Source organism: Amborella trichopoda, chromosome 2 (genome assembly GCF_054954075.1).
Source record: "Amborella trichopoda isolate Santa Cruz 75 chromosome 2, AtrichopodaSantaCruz75HAP2 v2.0, whole genome shotgun sequence".
NCBI classification, from domain to species: Eukaryota; Viridiplantae; Streptophyta; class Magnoliopsida; order Amborellales; family Amborellaceae; genus Amborella; species Amborella trichopoda.
The window spans coordinates 54,513,695-54,533,080 of record NC_142337.1 but is presented as its reverse complement, the minus strand read 5'-3'; the positions used below and the strand labels follow the sequence as shown (position 1 = coordinate 54,533,080).

At 37.7% G+C, this 19,386-nt stretch overlaps 1 protein-coding gene across 11 annotated transcripts in view; it reads left to right on the top strand.

Moving 5' to 3' along the window:
* The window catches only part of LOC18431436 (haloacid dehalogenase-like hydrolase family protein), a 119,526-nt gene that overhangs the window by 91,486 nt on the left and 8,654 nt on the right, over positions 1–19,386 (top strand). For 9 of the 11 annotated variants that reach the window (XR_016049646.1, XM_088858618.1, XM_088858617.1 and 6 more), the window contains 6 exons: positions 887–1,009; positions 1,568–1,765; positions 1,916–2,020; positions 2,334–2,398; positions 11,832–11,925; positions 12,559–12,716. Coding sequence is in view for 8 of the 11 variants with exons in the window: in XM_088858618.1 (XP_088714744.1) it covers positions 887–1,009; positions 1,568–1,765; positions 1,916–2,020; positions 2,334–2,398; positions 11,832–11,925; positions 12,559–12,716 (743 nt within the window). In the remaining 3 variants the exon portion in view is untranslated. The remainder of the gene's footprint in view (positions 1–886; positions 1,010–1,567; positions 1,766–1,915; positions 2,021–2,333; positions 2,399–11,831; positions 11,926–12,558; positions 12,717–19,386) is intronic. The other 2 variants (XR_016049648.1, XR_016049647.1) reach the window with 1 other exon arrangement.

Sequence of the window (19,386 nt, the reverse complement as noted above, 5' to 3'; positions counted from 1 at the left end):
CCGGGCTTGGGACCAGCATGACTGGCTTGGGACCGGCCATCGTAGAGCAAATCAAAGAAGTAATGTATTGACTGAGAACTAATGGAATCTCCTGAGGCTTAGCTTCAATGGCTTTGCAAATAGAAGACCTGCATAATTTGAGCACCAATTTATCTTGTAAAGACAAATACAATAGAACAAACTTTGATAATAACTGGTAATATTAGATGTTGGAATTTTAATTGTTGACGCATGATTATAGTTGAATTGGGAAATGGTGATCAAGCAAACAGTTGTGAGAGTCGCTTTAGCAAAAATTTCTCAAGAGCCACAGGAAGTTATTGGAAGGCATCAAGTTGTGAATGGGGTGAAGAGGGTATGGGTGGATACTTTAGAGACATGCAGGGATTGAGGCAGCTGAGGATCATTAAAGGTCTTTTAGTTGTTCATGATAAGATAAGAAATCAACTACTTGGTGGCTGATGTTTTCAGACACCATACTCACATCTGATCAAGTCTTTGTAATTTCTTTTAAGGAGTTTTTTGTATGCACTAGTTAAAAGCCTAAAATACAATGGTTTTTTCTCTTTGGTTGGGACTTTCAGCTTTTATGTTTTAAATGGTTTTGACTTTTAAAGGCTCCTCCACAACTCTGTTTTTCGTCCATTCATGTTTCAAAACAAAGAAACGATTGAACTGTATTAAGTGTCAAATGCTTAAATGTGAAATTGATGGTAATGAGACTAACAACCAAATCAAAGTTTTGTGATTTGGATTAATTTATATGTGAATAGTAAATCCTTTTATTCTCATTTTGGCTGTAAGTTTTTCGAGTACTGACTACTATATAATCCTTGTTTCCTGTCCTCATGGTGTATTAACATGTTGAGACCGTTATTTGACGTAGGTTGTCAATGATGGGGACATGTATCTGTGGAGACAGTTGGGTGTAGATTCGTGGCCTACATTTGCCCTCATTGGGCCAAATGGTAAGCTATTGGTCCAGATTTCAGGCGAGGGTCATCGAAAGGTAATTTAATCTTCATTATGTACTTATCATGAGTTTAATTACTCTTAAGCACCAATTGAGGTTGGGAACTAAGATCTGTTGGCAATTTATATTGGAGTAAATTTATTTAATATTAACTCTCATCAAGAAAGTCTTTTGACATTTAATCCTATAGCTGCTAATTTTTATTCAAATCACAAAGGGAATAGAGAAGCCTTACCGAAATCAGTGACACTAAAGGACAAAAGACATGCTTCTCTTACTCATGCAATGTAACCTCATAAGAGGCACTAAAGAAACATCAATGTCTTAAAATTATATAATTTTAATAATTTCCTGAAATATTCTTATTTTCACCAACTAGTGTGATATATCATTATAAATATACTTCGCTACCCAGGCATGTCCATGCACATGCCTTTACGCCCACACTAGGAGCCTTTGCTCAGTAATGCATTCCTTTACCTTCCATGCCACTAAATTATCCTTCCTATATTGGTGTTTTCTTTTTCTTGAACTCATTGTATTTTCTCATACTTGATTGTTTTCGAACAATTGCAATAAAAATAATTCTTTCAGGATCTTGATGATTTAGTAGAGGCGGCACTTCAGTTTTATGGTGAACGGAAGATGTTAGATAGCCATCCTATTCCATTGGCTTTGGAGAAGGACAAAGCTGCTAGTCTATTGAATTCTCCCTTGAAATTTCCAGGAAAACTAGCAACTGATATTTTGAACAACCGACTGTTTATTTCAGACAGTAACCATAATCGGATAGTACGTTCACTCCCAAGCTTTTCCTTTCATTAATATATATTACTTTGTGCATGGCATACATATTTGACTGAATCACGGGTAGAAAGTTAGATTTTTATGTTACTATATGATGTTGACTTGCCACTGATATTTAGTCTGTGGAACTGTCAGGTGGTAACTGACCTTGAAGGAAATTTCTTTCTCCAAGTAGGAGGCACTGGAGAAGAGGGTCTACATGATGGTGATTTTGAGAATGCGACGTTTAATCACCCACAAGTAGGGAATATTATTTAAGTCACATGGAATTTGTATTTTGTAATAATATTTCTGGATGGGTGTCTGTGCTTAACTTCTAAGAATGCAGATTTTCTTAACTATCAGGAAAGAAAAAAGTATGCGGATTTTCTTTCTTGTTTCTGAAATTGTGTTTGATCAATTCTGGCCTGAAATTGATGTATACTTTTGATTGTGGCATTATTTATCATGCGTCCTTAAGATCTCATGTGTTTATGACAGTATAGGTCCTCTGTGTTCATACCTTGATGTTTGTTTTGCATGGATAGAAGTAACCTTATCCCTTTGCCTGTAGGGTCTGGCATACAACCCAAAGAAAAACCTTCTATATGTTGCAGACACTGAAAATCATGCCTTGAGGTATGTATCAAATTATTAATTTTTCTCTCTTTCATAAGTTTTGGGATCAGTTCTTAGATTAGTGACATTACACTCATTAGTTATCAATAATATTTGAGTGGCTTTGTTTTGCCTGATATATTGGCTGGAATTCATGAATGCAAAGTCTTCATTCTATTTCTTATGGTGATGAATGAAGAGTTATGTTAAAGAGAAAATTCTTCAGAATGCACATATGGACAATGGCTGTGCTTCCTGGGCAGGACAGGAAATAGGCAAGAGGGGTTGGGTAACTGAACTAATGCTTGTAACTTATATTCGTGAATTAAAAAGCTACGAGCCGATGATATAAAATGGATCTTTGAGAGACCAAGTTCCACCACTTGTATCCTCAAAATGCCAACTGATAAACTGTAGCAGTCTGGCCAAAGTTTTCGATCTAATTGGAGATGCAGGAAAGGGCCTAGCACATTCACTATTTTATTACCCGCGAGGTGGATGTGAAGTATCTGCCAATTTATATGAAGCAGAAGTTTCCCAAAGGTGACCCACAAAATCTGAAAGGTGTGGCTATGTAGAATTTAAAAGTGTAAATTCAAAAATATCTTTATTAATAACTGGAATTTCTACTTACAATTTCCACTATGCAATGTAGAAATAGAAAAAATAAATCTTCTACAATCTAGTATCTTTTACTTCTACTGCAAATAAAATTTTATTCAAGGGCCAAGTCCAAACGTTCAAATTTGAATTCTAATACAAATATGATTTTTGTAAATAAATATAAATCAGGAACTTCTAATCTGGAAATCAATAAATTAGGCTAGGAAGACTTACTAAACTTTGCCTAGGGTTTCCCCCTCAAGACTTGCACTCGGCACCTGATTACCACACCGGTGGCACACTTCTTGAACTTTTGGCCCTGCTGAATTCTATAGACTGGGAAGCTCCTTAGGAAATTCCCTTTAGGGTCTGTTTGGGTACTTGGCGAAGCCTATCCTAGGGATAGGCTTATACTAGAATTGGCTTCTCTTGGAATTGGTCTATCCATGGATAGGGTTGTCTGCTATTTGGATAGCACCTGATAAGAAACGTGGATATGCCTGTCCACTGTTTGGATTACTTGGAATAAGTGAATCCTTGGAAATTTAGTTATAGTTTTTGTATTATTACTCTACATTTAATTATATATTAATTAACTCAGCACATTTATTCCAAAATTCAATATTAATTCTTAACTATGATGAAATCCTTATTTTCTCTTATTCCTTTCCATTGTATCCTTATATATAGCTATCTTACCTCTCAAATATTCAATTTACATCAATGTATTGGGAAATCAAGAAATTATATACAAAATGGTTTTGGCTCCAGTCTCAAGACTGGTGTCCCATTGTCTCAAACTCCCAAGAAGCCAAAGCCAAGGTGATTCTTCATAGAGGACTTTCATAGCCATCAAACCCTTTTTGTATAATCACTTAGAGAAGAGCATCCATGGTCAAAGGCAGATAAATTTCGCATACCAAAAATTCCGGTTTTGCTTCCCACGTTAAATAAGACATTGAAGACGTGTAGTAGCTTCTCATTCTTGAGTGTCTGTAGTTTTGTATTCACAAGCCACATCACAAACTCATAAGCAATCGATGAGTTTCCTTCTTCACGGTTCTTCTATTTACGTTGAAGAGCCATACATGTAATTACTCATATCAAAACACCAAACCACAAGCTATACAAACTTAAAAAAAAAAAAAATTCAAGACCTAACTAGAAATGGAGGAGAGAAACTACCCAAAAGCCATAATCTTTTGCAAAGATAACCAACCGATAATTCACAGAGGACAGTTGAAGTCATTTCCCATTTTCATAGGGAAGAGCCATAAAAGGGGCAAAACCTAAACTTAGGCTTCACAACTTGAGCACAAGAATGGCATCTCAGAACATCAGAAAGAACCCTCGACTCAACGCTGGAATCTCCATTTTCTGGCAAGGATCTGAACATCTTTGGCAAGAAAAGGGAGCAATTATCACAGTGTTAGGGCTTCTTCATCTCAAGGCCTATGGTTGCGCTGTATTTTATGGCGGACATGAAAATAGCTCAACAAATTGAAGTGAATGTATAATTTCGGGTCCGTGACGGGGATAGTGTTATCTAAAAAAGTTTGGATGGACTTATTCCACCTCTTTGGGTGGAATAAGGTTATCAGCGTTTTTTAAAGGAAAACATTGAATGGCTAGTCCACGGGATTATGCTATCCATGTGTGTTGTGCTACCCAAACAAAGGATAGGGACTCAATACCTAGATAACCTTATCCGAGATAGTCTAATCCAGGTACCCAAACGGACCCTTAGAGAACTTGGGTTTGAGAGCATAAACTCAGTCTCATGTTTTTCTAAAACCTTTTAGGGTTGCCACTATGTGGCACCACCCTGCTACAATACGGGCTGGGCGTGCTCCGTTCCTTAGCCCTAGGGTTGGTGTGACCCTAGGAATCCTTGGGTGGCGCCTATCAACCTCAAAGGAACAGAGATAACTATAGAGAGAGATGAGGCATGGAGAGGGGAGAGAGTAAGAGAGAGGGGCTAGAAAACTGAATGAATGAAATAACGGGTAAACTACCCCCCTCCTCTAAAAAAAAAAAATTATAGTTTTCCTAGGGTATGCCTATCTTAATTAAAATTCACCTTGGCCAAGAGGATTCCTTGCAATATGTTCGGTGAGAGAGAAAACAAATTTGAGCCGTCCATCCAAACAATTGGCCATTATAATTCTGGGAGGAGTCTTAGGAACCTTATCCCCTAATTCTTTGTCCCATATCCACTTTTAGTTAAACTAGGATAAAGATGGACTTCTATTTTAGTTTTGATTCTGATTTAAGTAAGAGTCCTAATCCAAGTTGGAACCCCAATCCAAATAAGATTCCTAAAACAAAAGGTAATATTGTAAATTTAAATGGGGGAATCCCACTTTGTGAGGGTGTGTGGCCCTTGGGGCCCCACATCCCACCCCTATGTGGTTGTGGCCTACCCTATTGTGGGATTTTAGCCCTTCACCCCCCCCCCCCCCCCTCTGCCCCACTCCCCCAACCCCACATGGATCCCACTTAAAACCAAGCTTCTACTAAATTGTAAAATATCAGCCCTTTCAAGGTTTTTATAACAAAGAATAAATTCTTAAAAATTTTGAATAACGAATCACTAAAAAATGCAAAATGATAATTAAAGCTGATAACAATGTTTATAAGGTTTTTAAAAAAAATCTAAAACACTAATAAATACATCTGGAAGTGGATTGGTACCAAATGTGATTGTCAGGGCACTCCACCTGAGTCAGATATCGTGATCCACAACTATCTTCTGAAACCAACCCACATGCATAGGGGTTCATGACTAGCCTGTCAAAGTTGGCTAATAAATGGTGCAACCACTATCTCAGTATGTGGATTACAAGTTTCCTCCTAAGAGAATGTCAGATGCACACCCCGCTATATTACAAAGGGGCCTCTCTGATGCACGTTACATGTAACCTTCTATAGGTTGCTTCCTAGAATGCAATTGTCATATGTAGAAGCCATGTGGACATTGAGAATTTTGACCCTCGCTTTCACAAGCCTACAACATTACACAGGAGACCATGAAGCTCTCTTGGCCGACGAAGCATCCCTAGGCATGTCTCCGACTTTAATAAGGGATGACCTTCCTGAAACCCTCAACGGTAGTGCGTCAAAAAGGTTGGATAATGACCTGCGCCATAGACTGCCTAACCTTGGGTCAATCAATCAACATACAACATACAGTTTCACTAGCTTTAACCTTGGGTCAATCAATCAACATACGCCTAACCTTGGGTCAATCAATCAACATACAGTTTCACTTAATTGTAAAATACATCATTTTTATTATATTTACATGCTTTCCTGGGCTTTAAAGGCCTCAAACTCCAACAATATGTACAAATTACAGAAATACCATTTGGAATAGAACTAATGTCCTTAAGTATATAAAAAAGACAAGAATGCCTCACAATCCATAGCAAGGACACAACCAAAATAATTTATCTTCAACACTCCCTCTCAAGCTGGAGAACAAATGTCACTCATGCCCAGCTCGGGCAAAATCTGCTAAGTCTGGTTATGACCAAGAGGCTTGGTGAATAAATCACCCAATTGATCATTTGGCTTCACATATAGATTACTTATTTGCTTACTTGCTACTTTCTCTCGATTAAAATGACAATGCACTTCAATATGTTTTTTTCTTTCATGAAATACTGGAGTGCTAGCTATATGGATGGCTAGCTTGATTGTCACAAAACATCTTTATTGTCTCAGTAACTGTGAATTCCATCTCCTACATCAGGATTTTGCGAGCCATTGTTGTATATCTAGCCTCTGCACTAGACCTGGCTACTACATTATGTTTCTCGCCCTTTTATGTTACCAAATTTCCTCCAACAAAGTGACAATAGCCTCTAGTAGATCTTTAGTCTGATGGATATCCTGCCCAATCAACGTCAAAGTAGCTCTCAATGCTAAAATGGCCATTCTGCCTCTAGATGTATCCTCGACCTGGAGCCCCCCTAAGATATCTCAAGATTTCTCCTAATTGCCTCCTAGTCCTGTGAGAATGCATGAACAACTTACTACACTCATCGCAAAGGCTATGTTTGGCCGAGTAATTGTTAGGTAGGTGTAACAATCCTAAACTTTTGAAAAAAAAAAAAAAAAAGAAGAAAATAAAATTTTAATACGTGATGATTCGTTTGAACATGGTGGTCCTTAGGGACCATCTCTACTTTTCAAAGCTTTTCGTTTAAAAGCTTTGTTGCTTCTTTACGCTTGCCACGTCCACTAAAGGACATGGGCTTTAGTCGTTTAAAGCGTAACCTAACGCTCACACCTGTAACGTAATAAAAGAATAAAATAATATATTAGTAGAATTTAAATTCAGAGAGATGAGGACTCCTACCTTAGAAAACTTATGAGATTTTTCTCTCTGGTCGAAACACAGTGAACTCCTCTCTCTAGCCGAATTTTTATCGGAAGCTCCTTCTCAAGTATTTGTGGGTAAGTGATATCGTCTTCCTGAAAAATAGTATGTTTTTAATAAATAGTGATATTTCCGTCCAGGATCTTTATTTTATAAGTTTTGTGTGTAAGTGACATCGTCTTCCTGAAAAATAGTATGTTTTTAATAAATAGTGATATTTCCATCTAGGATCTTTATTTTATAAGTTTTGTGTGTAAGTGACATCGTCTTTCTGAAAAATAGTCTATTTTTAATAAATAGTGATATTTTCGTCTAGGATCTTTATTTTATCAGTTTTATGTGTAAGTGACCTCATTGTCTCGAAAAATAATCCATTCTTTTTAAAAATGAAATGAAATAATTATTTCTGCTTATTATCATGAATTTTAGGCGCGATAAATTTTATGCGCACGTGACCTCATTATCATGAAAAATAATCTTTTTAATAAAAATTGTGATATTTTATCTATGTTAGAAATTTTGAATGCTGTAAATTAGAAAAATAAATTTATTTATTTTTCTTGTCTATTGTTAGAAATAAATGTGATATTTCTGCTTTTAGTAAAATTGTGATATTTCTTTCTACTGTTTTGAATATTTAGACATTGTAAAATTCGTGTGCAAATAACTGCCGTATTATTTAAAAATTGACATTTTTGCAATTGATTATTTTATCCACAAGCCTTCTGTATCTCCCTGGATCTTCAAGTAACTCTCCTTGATTTGTGGATAATTTAGTACTTGGATCTATAGATGTATGAACTGATTTGGCACCCAACATCCTATTTCTGTCAACAAATTTGTTACGTATTTCCATTGGGACAGACTATCACCATACTTGGAGCCTTCAAATCTAAGAAAATACGTTAGCTGGCCCAAATCTTTTGTCTGAACATACTGTAGCAAATATTCTTCTAATTTATTTACTCCTCCTTGGCCACTCTCTATAAGGATGAAATTATCAACATAAACCACCAAGACATTATGCCAGTGAATCGTCTCTGAATAAATACTGAATGATTCATATGGCTCTGTCGAAACCAACACACTATGACAATTTCACTAAACTTCTCAAACCATACACGTGGGGACTGCTTCAGGCCATACATGGCGTTCTTCAACTTGTATACCTTGTCTGACTCGCCCTGAACAACAAATCGTGGGGGTTGCTCTATCTACATCTCTTCTTGGAAATCACCATGAGCATCAAGTTGCCACAGTGGCCTCCTCTTGTTTGCTACTACATATATGAACGCTCAAACGAAGTTAAGTTTGGCAACCGAACAAACAAATGTCTTAGAATGATCAATACTAAATGTTTGCGTACATCACTTTGCCACCAACCTAGCCTTTAACCTTTCCACAGATCCATCTTGTTGATATTTGACTGTATAAACCCATTGACATCAAATTATCTTTCCCATGTGCCATTTGATTGAAATGTTGTCATTTCCTCCTTGCATTACTCTCTTCCACCTGTATGAGAAAGAGCTTTCTGAAAGGACTTAATTACCAAGTAGTGGAAGGTGATAAAACAAAATTCCAGTAGGAAGAAGACAAATTTGTAACAAAATGAGCATTAGATGTTTAATACAGGATCATTGACCTTGACGAAGGGCTATTGGAAGACCAACATTATCAAGCCTAGAAATGGGGTCAGGTCAGGTACTGGGAGTGGATCTGTAGACAAAGATGGAGACTGATTGGCTGTCTGAGTTGATGGTAGTAGCACCTCCTTCACTTTCCTTCCTGATATATACCTCACAGAGATGCTTTTATGGGAGAGACAGACTCTACAAGGAGCAGACACTTGAGGTGGTGTCAAAGAATCATCAAGAGGAATAGAAACAGGAATGGAATGGGAGGAAGAGGACACTATTTCATTATTTGTAAGTCTCCCCTTGAACAGGATAACTTAAATCAACTTAAGCATTTGACCCTCATTGGAAACATATGTAGTATTCTCATGAAAGGTAACATCAGCACAAACAAAAAATTGTCTTAAACCAGAATGATAGCATCGATAACCTTTTTTTTTATGACAATATCCCAAATATAAACACTTAATAGCTCTAGAATTTAACTTGTCAGTCTAGAACGCAAAACATGAACAAAACAAACACAACAGAAAGATTTGACGATTTCTAAACTAAGAGACTTGGGGAATAGGATAATGTGTGGTGATTTTCCATATAAAAAAGAGGAGGGCATGCGATTTATCAAATAACAAGCATTTAATACCGCATCCCCCAATAAACTTTTGCCACACCATATTTGACAACGCATGACTTACTTCTATTATATGTTGAATTTTCCTTTCTACAAACCCATTTTGTGAGGAGTGTGTGCATACGATGTTTGATGGAAAATACCTTGTTGGGCTAAATAGTTTTTGAAAATCTTGGGATAATATTCTTTAACATTATCAGAATGCAAAATACAAAAATTCTAACCAAACTGAATTTGACTCTCTTTATGGAACAATGGAAATATAGACAAAGCTTCAGATCTTTCTTTCATTGATATAGCCATGTCATTAGAGAACAAATATCAACAGAAATTAAAAATATTTGTGACTAGATAGACTTTGAACTCTAGAAGAATCCAAATATCTGAAGGAATAACTGTGAATGGAACAGACGTATTGACTCCAGGATGAAAAGACACCCTATGATGCCTGCCTAACTCACAAACCTCACACTTTAATATTGAAAAACACAATAGGAATGATAGAATGTTCTTGAACATCGAAATGATTTGTTTAATTTACAGACAAAAGAATAAGTTGAATGGGAATTTTGATACACAGAGAGCAGATGACAGTGAAAGAGAAGAAGTAGGATTAATGATGCCTTCCCTAGACACACTTGATAGAGAACCATCATCTAATGTAACAAATGCAGTGGAAACTGATTGATCGAGAGAGGAAAACATAGAAGACTCACTAGGCATATGATCAAGGGCTCCTTGGTCAATGAACCAAGGAAATGGCTTCTAGGACACGAGGAATTCAGAAGTACATGTTTTTGCAAGAGTAGCGGAGGGATGAGTGGTTGGCTACTGACTATGTTTCATAAGATTATTGTCAGAGTAAAACTGAGTCACTATAAGAATTGAGAACCTGGTGATGATCATTGGAGTCAACTAGATGGATATTATCCCTTAGAAAGATAAGTTACCTTGTTAGCCTAAACAAGCTTACCAAATTTATCCCACCATGTGATTGGTCTGGTCACAGTGAGTGCATTTCTTGTTGCCACGGTCTTTACCACGACCTCTCCCTGGATCACAACCTGTCGTCTATTACCACCACTGCCACATCTACAATCAACTCTACCCGTGGAGGAGGTTAAGGAAGATCCATCACTAGCACTAGGGGCAGATGAAGGTGTAAATATGGTAGGCCACTGAAGACAGGAGTATACATTGTTGAGAGATAGGGGAGTTTATTGCTAGTTAATATTTATCCACAAATGGACTGGTGCTCAGAATTAAGGCCGGACAAAAAAATTGTAACTCTAAATTCTTCTCTTTGTGCCTTCAGTAGGTCTATATTATTTGATAGAGGCTGATACACATTCAACTCTTCCCACATAACCCGAAGTGTACTGTAATACTCATGAACTCTCGTCACCTTGCTGTAAAAGAAAGATACTCCCATAAAGTTGATAAACTCCGGAGATATTCTCATCAAAAGAGTACATCTCAGGCACAGCCTCCCAAAAGTCTTTCATGGTATCAAGAAACATCGTATTAGCATTCACATGGGGTTCCATACTATTCCACAACCATGTCATGATTTGATAAGTTTCGCTAAGCCATTCTTCAACCCACTATTTGACTCTTTTGGCCCATCTTCAGCCAAGAACTTCATCTTACCCATGGTACCAGGAAACTCTTTTATGGACTGAGTCCACAGGAGCCAATTGGACCCATTTAATGTCACAGAAATTAACTGGAATTCCAATCACATCATAGATGCTAGATTTTCCCGTCTTACTTTACCAACCATGAGGTAAAATGCTTACAAAATAGAGAGAGAATGTGCAATATTATAATAGGCCGAGTATTATTGGAAGCCCTAGATCCCCCAATTGAGTCAAACAACAGGTTACATGGCAAAAGGCAGCACAAACAGCTGGTTATAGGGAGAAATATTTATGTACTTTCTTCTATTACCACTCTATTTGTTGGTTTACGCTAATTCTTATATATTGGTGCATATCCAAGGTTTAGGATGACATTTATATTCTTTTTTGGTTTTGCACTGTTTACCAACATTTTAGATAGTGAACAACAACAGAAGCACCACAATAGTGATCTGCATTAAGAGGAGAAAGCTGCTGAATCATATTTAGACTCGAGAATGTTTTGTTCTTCAAGCTTATCTGATCGACACTTATTCCTATTCCAACCTACGTTGTTTAGGGAAATAGACTTTGTTAATGAGAAGGTGCGCACACTTGCTGGAAATGGGACCAAAGGTTCAGACTATAAAGGAGGCAAAAAAGGATCCAATCAGGCATGATCATTTAATTCTCTTCTTTACTCTAGATTGTCGGTTTTCTAGATTTTCTCCATTCAAAGAATTAAAATACCACTGGTGCGCCTGGTAACTGAAACACTATGATTCGATTCTTAGCTGTAATCCATAACTTTGCAGTAGTCAAAACTAGTTTTAGATGTGTTAAATAAATGGGAAAAGTTTATATAGATCTAAACAATCAAATTAGAGCCTTCCTCAAAACTTTCACTAGAAGAGGTTGTTTTGATGCCCAAATATCAACAAATTGATTATCTCGACATCAAGAGCATGGACATGAGAAAAAAATGGATTTCAAGTTTTGGAAATAGTGCATCTTGTAACGCATTTTTGTACAGTCAATTTTCAAGTTTTCATAGATCTGCTCGATCTACACTATTTTTGAAGCTTTAAATTTTATAACTAAAGATGAAAATATAATTTAAGGCTATCACAAAACTTTCTAGTATTGAAACCATATTTCTCGACACTATTTGAAGGTGGGCTCTAATTTGATTGTTTAGAGCCTCGGCTCTATACAAACTGCACCCTAAATAAATAGATTGGCTTTTCTTTTAATAAGTTTGTATTTTTCTTTGTTCAAACTTGAGAACTTAGAATTTTGTACTGTAGGTTCTCAACTCTCCATGGGATATATGTTTTGAGCCCATCAATGAGATTGTCTACATTGCAATGGCTGGGCAGCATCAAATTTGGGAGCACAATACAGCAGATGGAGTTACTAAAGCTTTTAGTGGTGATGGTCGGGAGCGAAACTTAAATGGATCAAGGTACTTAAGGCTTGCTAAAAGAGCTTCTATTCTGATTAAGTATAATTTTCATTCTTTATCCCATTGGCCTTAGTGTCTTTCTCAATGTAGACTTGCATGTGACTTGTTTCCTAACAGATAGTTGCATTATATTCATGATTTTGATCAGTTAGTTTTTATGGTTTCCTAAGAAAATCATCTTAGTCATGGAGCCTTTATATCAAAAATAAACTGAGATTGAAATTCTGCCAGATGAATGGGTGGAATTTTAGTGGTGCTTTTCCGATCTGCCATTTTTTTTTCAAATAGTGTTGCTCCATTTGTATGCCTATGACACCTTCTATCGACATAAATTCAAAAGTTCAGGCCACCTAAGGGAAACTTGAGAATTCCACGTTGACTACTGACAGTTTTTGGTCCAACTGCAGATTTTACTTTTCCTCAACTGCGACAAAGCTTACAAGCCAAGCTTCAATGACTGCCTTGTATCAAAATGTCGAAACTCCTTTAGAACTTCTCACGTCCCTGTATTTGTAGACTAAAACTTTAGCCTTAACTTAGGCCTCAATTAAACAGCTTTAAAACTTCCAAAATACCCCTAGGAAATATCCAATAGCCGTACCCACAAAGTGACAATATTTGCACTTGGTGAAAAGAATAATGCCATGAGATTAGCTATGAGCTCATTCACAAAAAATCGGTGACTATGGGCTTAACTAAGAGCCCACTTACAAAATCAGTGGCCATTTGGGGTGGTAACTGGTCGGGTCCAATTGGACTCGGACTTGGACCCGAATAGTATTCGGGTCTAGCTTTTGGACCCGTTGGGTCCTGGGTCTACCCGTCGGGTTCCGGATCTAGTCGGGTTCATTGCCACCCTATGACTATGACCTTCTTTTCTTTTCTTTTTTTTTTTTGCCCTTTTTTTTACTATCATATTCCCGTATTATTGGCAACAAAGTAACAATCACCCGCCATTATATTTCAAGTCGCTTAATAGCTAAAGATGACTACATGTTGTTATTGTACACAATCCTTAGTACACCCAAACGAATAAGTCTTACAGTAAAGTATTTTTTCTCCAATAGTTTATGAGTACGGGTCAGCTGGACTTGCACCCGGACCCGAATAATGTTCAAGTCCAGGTTTTGGATCAAGACCCGATCTGCCGGCTTCAAAAATTGGACCCATACTCCAAGTGGCCATATACAAAAAGCGGTGCCTAGGACAGTACGTTGTACAGAAAAAAAGAACAACCATAAAACTGTATGTCCAAAACCAGCAGGAGCGTAGCTCAAAATGTCTAGGGTCGTTCCATCTTTGTTGCTTCGCATCTAGCTCCTTTTGCAAGCGAATCTGCACTAGAGTTCGCCTCACCATGTAAGTTGAAAGGAGACATGAATATGCCTGTAAAGATAGAAAATGTGCTAAAAAATGTGATCTAGGCACCATGGGGGAGACACTGAGAGCTTAGGTGGATCCAAGTTTAGCAGTGTGCAAATGTGGGGTGTGACCCTCCTCTTCTATCTCTTCACTTTACCATTATCACCATCATCGCCATCGTTATCTCTTTCATTCACTCCACCTCCACTTTGCTTTTCATCCAAAATAAGATCACGCCCCAAATCTCCATCAAAGATGGGACCCTCATCGAAGATAGGATCTCTATCAATGATAAGATCACCAACATCTCTATCGGAAGGTTCCTCATCAAAGATTGAATCACCCATGGAATCGGCATAATCATTAAGGCTTTTAGGGAAGATCAAAGTTTCTTCCCATTGAAAGGAGTAGAAGGTATTAAATTCAAAAATTTTCTTTTTCTTTTATTCAATATACCTAAATTCCACTTACATGGACCACTATACACTGCTGTAAATTAAATTTAAAACTTTGAATGCACCCTAGGATCAATGCTTTCATTGCCAAAGCAAATAAAAACCATATAGGGGGAATAACCAATCGTCCACTATAGTTTAAGTACAAAATATGTTTTTGAAAATTCACTGAAAAATATAGAATATGAATAAAACATAATCAAATCAACTGGGAAGACTTACTACATGTTACCTAGAGTTACCTTACAGGTCTTGATACACCCCACGCCAGATTCCCTAACCAAGGATGCAATTTTTGTCCCTTTTGATCTTGCTAGAATTTCAGAGATGGAAAGCTTTCATATGCAATATCTCTTATTCTAGGATTTTAAGGAGCATGAAAAACTAACTAGGGTTTGTAGAAATCCTTAGGAACAAATTAGGCTGGGCTTGAAGTCATAGAATCCTCCTATAGCTAGGCGTACCTATTTTTCTTCTCCAAACAACAAAACCCTAATTAGGGTTTCAATGTGCCATCCTTGTCTTATCAAATTTTGGGTTACATGGCCCTTTTTGGAAAGGGGGAGAGAGACAAACAACTTTTTTAATGTAAGAGAGACAGAGACAGAGAGAGACTTGGTGCATAGAGTCTGTGTCTTGAGATTGAGGGGTTCAATGGTGTTGTAATAGAAAGAATTTCTTCTCCTATTTGGATTTCAACTCCTTCCTTAGGTATTTGTCTATCCAATGACACAACTTGAGTAATAGGAACTTAGGAAATATGTGGGGTGAGATAGAACAAACCTAAGCCATCCATCCAGCACAACAAATACCCATGACCCACAGTCTCGATGCAGGGGCCATGATTGGCTTGTCGAAGTTGGACAATAAACAGTGGAACCATGATCATGGAATGTGGATTTCAGTCCCCCCCTTTAAGAGTATATCCAGCACTTGTAACCACAGTGCAAAAGTGGCTTTCTCTATGCACATGTACACATGTCCCTCTATAGGACTGCTTCCCAGTAATGCGGTTGTCATGTGTACATGCCGTACAAAAGGTTTTTGAGGTTTTGGCCCCTGCACTCATAGGCCTACAACCGCACTCAGAAAACCACATAGTTCTTCTGGCCTACAAACATCATCCTTGGGCATCTCTCTGACCTCAGCAAGGGATGATCCATTGTAAACCTTTCTCGGTAATGCCACATGCCTAGGGGTAAGGGTTTTGGACATAACCGGGTCTATAAACCGCCCAACTCATGGTCAGTCAACACGCTCTTGCTAAAGTGCATAATCTACTATAAACTATTATTTTAACAAGCTTTATAAACTTTAAAGGCCACAAAACCCAATGCCCATTTCCTTGTCCCTCCCCCTGTTAAAGAGTGGAATGCCATCCTTTCTCTACTCATGGGAAAGGTGTTGTCCTGCAAATTCTGATTCGGCATCGCCATGAGTAACCGAGCTTGAAGCAGAAAGGGCTAGGTGCACTTCTTACACCAATTCCTCCAATCATCTTCCATTTGAATTGGTTTGATGTACCGCATACACCCGTACCTCAAATTGCCTCAACAAATCATTGTAGCCTTCTCATGTAAGTCTAAATCCATAGTACAGGTTTCTCTAGTAGCCATGCACTTAGATCTACTTGGTACGAATTTGCTCTGGAACCATATGATGTAAACCAAGGACAGTGAATCCCCAATTTGTGATACCAAATGATGTAGATGGGTACCAAGGTTCTAATAGCAACTGCTGCAAACCGAGAAGGACGAACCTTCAACAATGATACCAGATGGTGGGACACAAGACAAATATGTTGAACTCAAGGTAATAAATTTTAAAAAAATTCTTTTCCTTTATTCAATATACTTGAATTCCACTTAGATGGGCCACTATATAATGCTGGAAGTCAAAATTAATTACCTAGACACAATCTAGGATCTTTACTTTCATTTCCAAAGCAAATAAAAAACATCCAGGAGCAATAAACAATCTTGCACTATGATTTTGAGTACAATATATGTTCTAGAAAATTCATAGAAAAATATGAAATATGACTGAAAATTAATTAAACCTACTGGGAAGACTTATTAGAAGATGCCTGGAGTTACTGTCACTGATCTTGATACACCTCACACCCGATTCCCTGACCGATGGCGCACTTTTTGTCCTTTAGGCGTTGCTGGAATTTTTGAGATGGGGAAGTTTTTAAGGCAATACATTTCAATCTAGGGTTTAGAGAGCTCAAAAAACCCTACTAGAGTTTATGGAAACCTATAAGAACAAACTAGGGCAAGGCTTGAGGGTTCATTTCTCTCTTGGCTGGTTGTATCTCTCTTCTTCTTGAAAAATCTGCAAACCTCACTTAGGGTTTGAAAGTGCGACCTTTTTTCCTTTATTTTCTTTGCTAGATGTCACACATAAAAGAGGAGAGGAGGGTGGCATGACTTCTTAAGGGAAAGAGAGGGGAGGCACGTGGTTTAAATTTGGGGGAGAGAGAGAGATTAGGGCATGGAGGAAATATGAGAGAGAGAGGTTGGTGTTAGAGAAAGTATGGGAGAGAGAAACATGGCGTGAGAGGAGAAAGAGAAGCTTTTTGTCTTGTCTCTTAATTTTAGAGAAGGGTTCAAATATGTTTTTAATAGGATGAAATTTGTTTCCCACTTTGAACCGAATTCCATCTAGGTATGCCTTATCTAATTTTTCAGCTTGACCATTAGGCTGTTTAGAAAATCTGTGGGGTTAGAGAGAGATTAAATTTGAGCCATCCATCTCAAAAATCAGCCACCATGATCTTGGATAGAAATTAGAACCTTATCCCCTTACAATTTTACTTAAGTTCAATTTCTATTTAAATTTAAATTATAACCACTTTTAATATTATCTAGATCTTCCAAAATTTATAGGAAGTCAATGATAATCTTTCTGTTTTAAAAGTCCCACTTGAATAGGGAACAAATCTATTTTAAAAAGATCCCTTATCTAGCCATCTTTTAACTAAAAAATAGCACATAAAACAACAAAAAAAGTGGCGTGCCACCTTAGGGACCTTATATGGGCCGCACAAGGCCACACGCCCCACTCATGGTGGCACAAACATGTGAGGTTGGATCCTTGGTCCCCATATGTGCCCTTCCAAGGTCTGAAAATTTCGAAAGTACCCTTTTTAATGAATTTACAGTGGAAATTAAAAAAAAAAAAATTGAATAAAAATATTTTTAATACTATAATAAAATATTTTAGAAGTGGATGGGTCAAAGTTTGGTGACACTAAGAGCACTCCACTTGAACCAAGAACCATAATGCATTATTGTTCTCTTATCCAACTCAACAAAGACCCATGACATAGTCTCAATGCAAGGACTCATAATTGTCTTGTGAAAAGTGAACAATAAATAGTGGAACCATGATCCTGAAATGTGGATTATAGTTCCTCCCCCTTTAAGAGCAAGTCTAGCACTTATCACCACAATACAAAGAGGGCTCTCTCTATGCACATGTACACGTGTCCCTCTATAGGGTTGCTTTCCAGTAAGGCGGTTGTCATATGTACATGTTATATGGATGTTTGTTAAAGCTTTGGCCCTTGCTCTCACAAGCCTACAAACATCATCCTTGGCACCAGTCCGACCTCAACGAGGGATGACTCACTGTTAACCCTTCTTGGTAAGTGTTGCATGCCCTGGGGTAAAGGTTTTAGACATAACCAAGGCCATAAACTGCCCAACCCATGGTCAGTCGACACACATTCCTACCAAAGTGTATATTTTACTATAACTGATCAATTTTGCAAGCTTTCTAGGCCTTTAAAAGCCACAAAACCCAACAAAGACAAACAACAAATCTAATGTTTAGATTGAAAATAAAAATAAAGCTTGCAAGCCAAGCTTAAGTGGCTGCCTTCTGGTCCAACCAGAAAAAATCAAAAGACCATATCGACAAAATTGACAGTATTTTCCCTTGGCCAAAAGAATACTGCCACTTGTGACGAGAAGATGAACCACCCCTAATCTTGCTTGAAAAGCTTCACGACTCAGGCTTCACACATGTAGAGACCATTCTTTACAAAATTAGTAGACAAAACCAACAACACTGGGTTGTGCATTGTAGAGCACCAATATTCCATTCTGAAAAATGGTCATAATGGTGAATTGGAGTTGTGAGCAAGAAGTTATGTTTGTCGGAAAATGCAGTGCTTAAACAATTAACATCACTCGGACCATCCGCATCTCTCAGGCTCGGCACCTTGCCTAGCCTAGAAGTTAGAAACATGGAAGCTGGACGGAGCCAGCTTCCATTATTTAATTTTGGTTGAACTCAACCTAATCTCTGACAGACTCTGCTGAGTTTGTCAAACGTTACTTACGATCGGGACCCCAGCGAGGCCTTGACAGGCGGCCAGGTTTTGTAACATGGGATAGGATATTACTTATGCAAAAATGTATTTTTGTCTACTAGAGGGTGATCCTCTGTGGGGGGCCAGCTTGCAGAATTGGGTGCAGATTGGGATCCTTGCCTAACAACAATATTTGTTACCTTCTTTGTAGGGGAAAAAAGAGTTCAGTATCCATTGGGGAAACATTATAAGAGGAGATTGTATTGTGGGTGAGATAGTAACCATGTCTTTTTGCGGACTTGTACACTTGAAACCCACTCTACACAACACCTTAGTATATTTGTTTTGAATTCATTTATGCATGACCTGGAAGTTGGAAATAAATAAATGAAAATTTCTGTAAAGAAGAAGCCATGAGGAGCATAAATTCCACCTAGTCAAGTGCGCAGAGATATTTAAACATTTGAGAGGCATGGTGGATGATGTAGGACTAAGCCCATCCCATAAACAGAATTGGAATAGGAATTTTCAA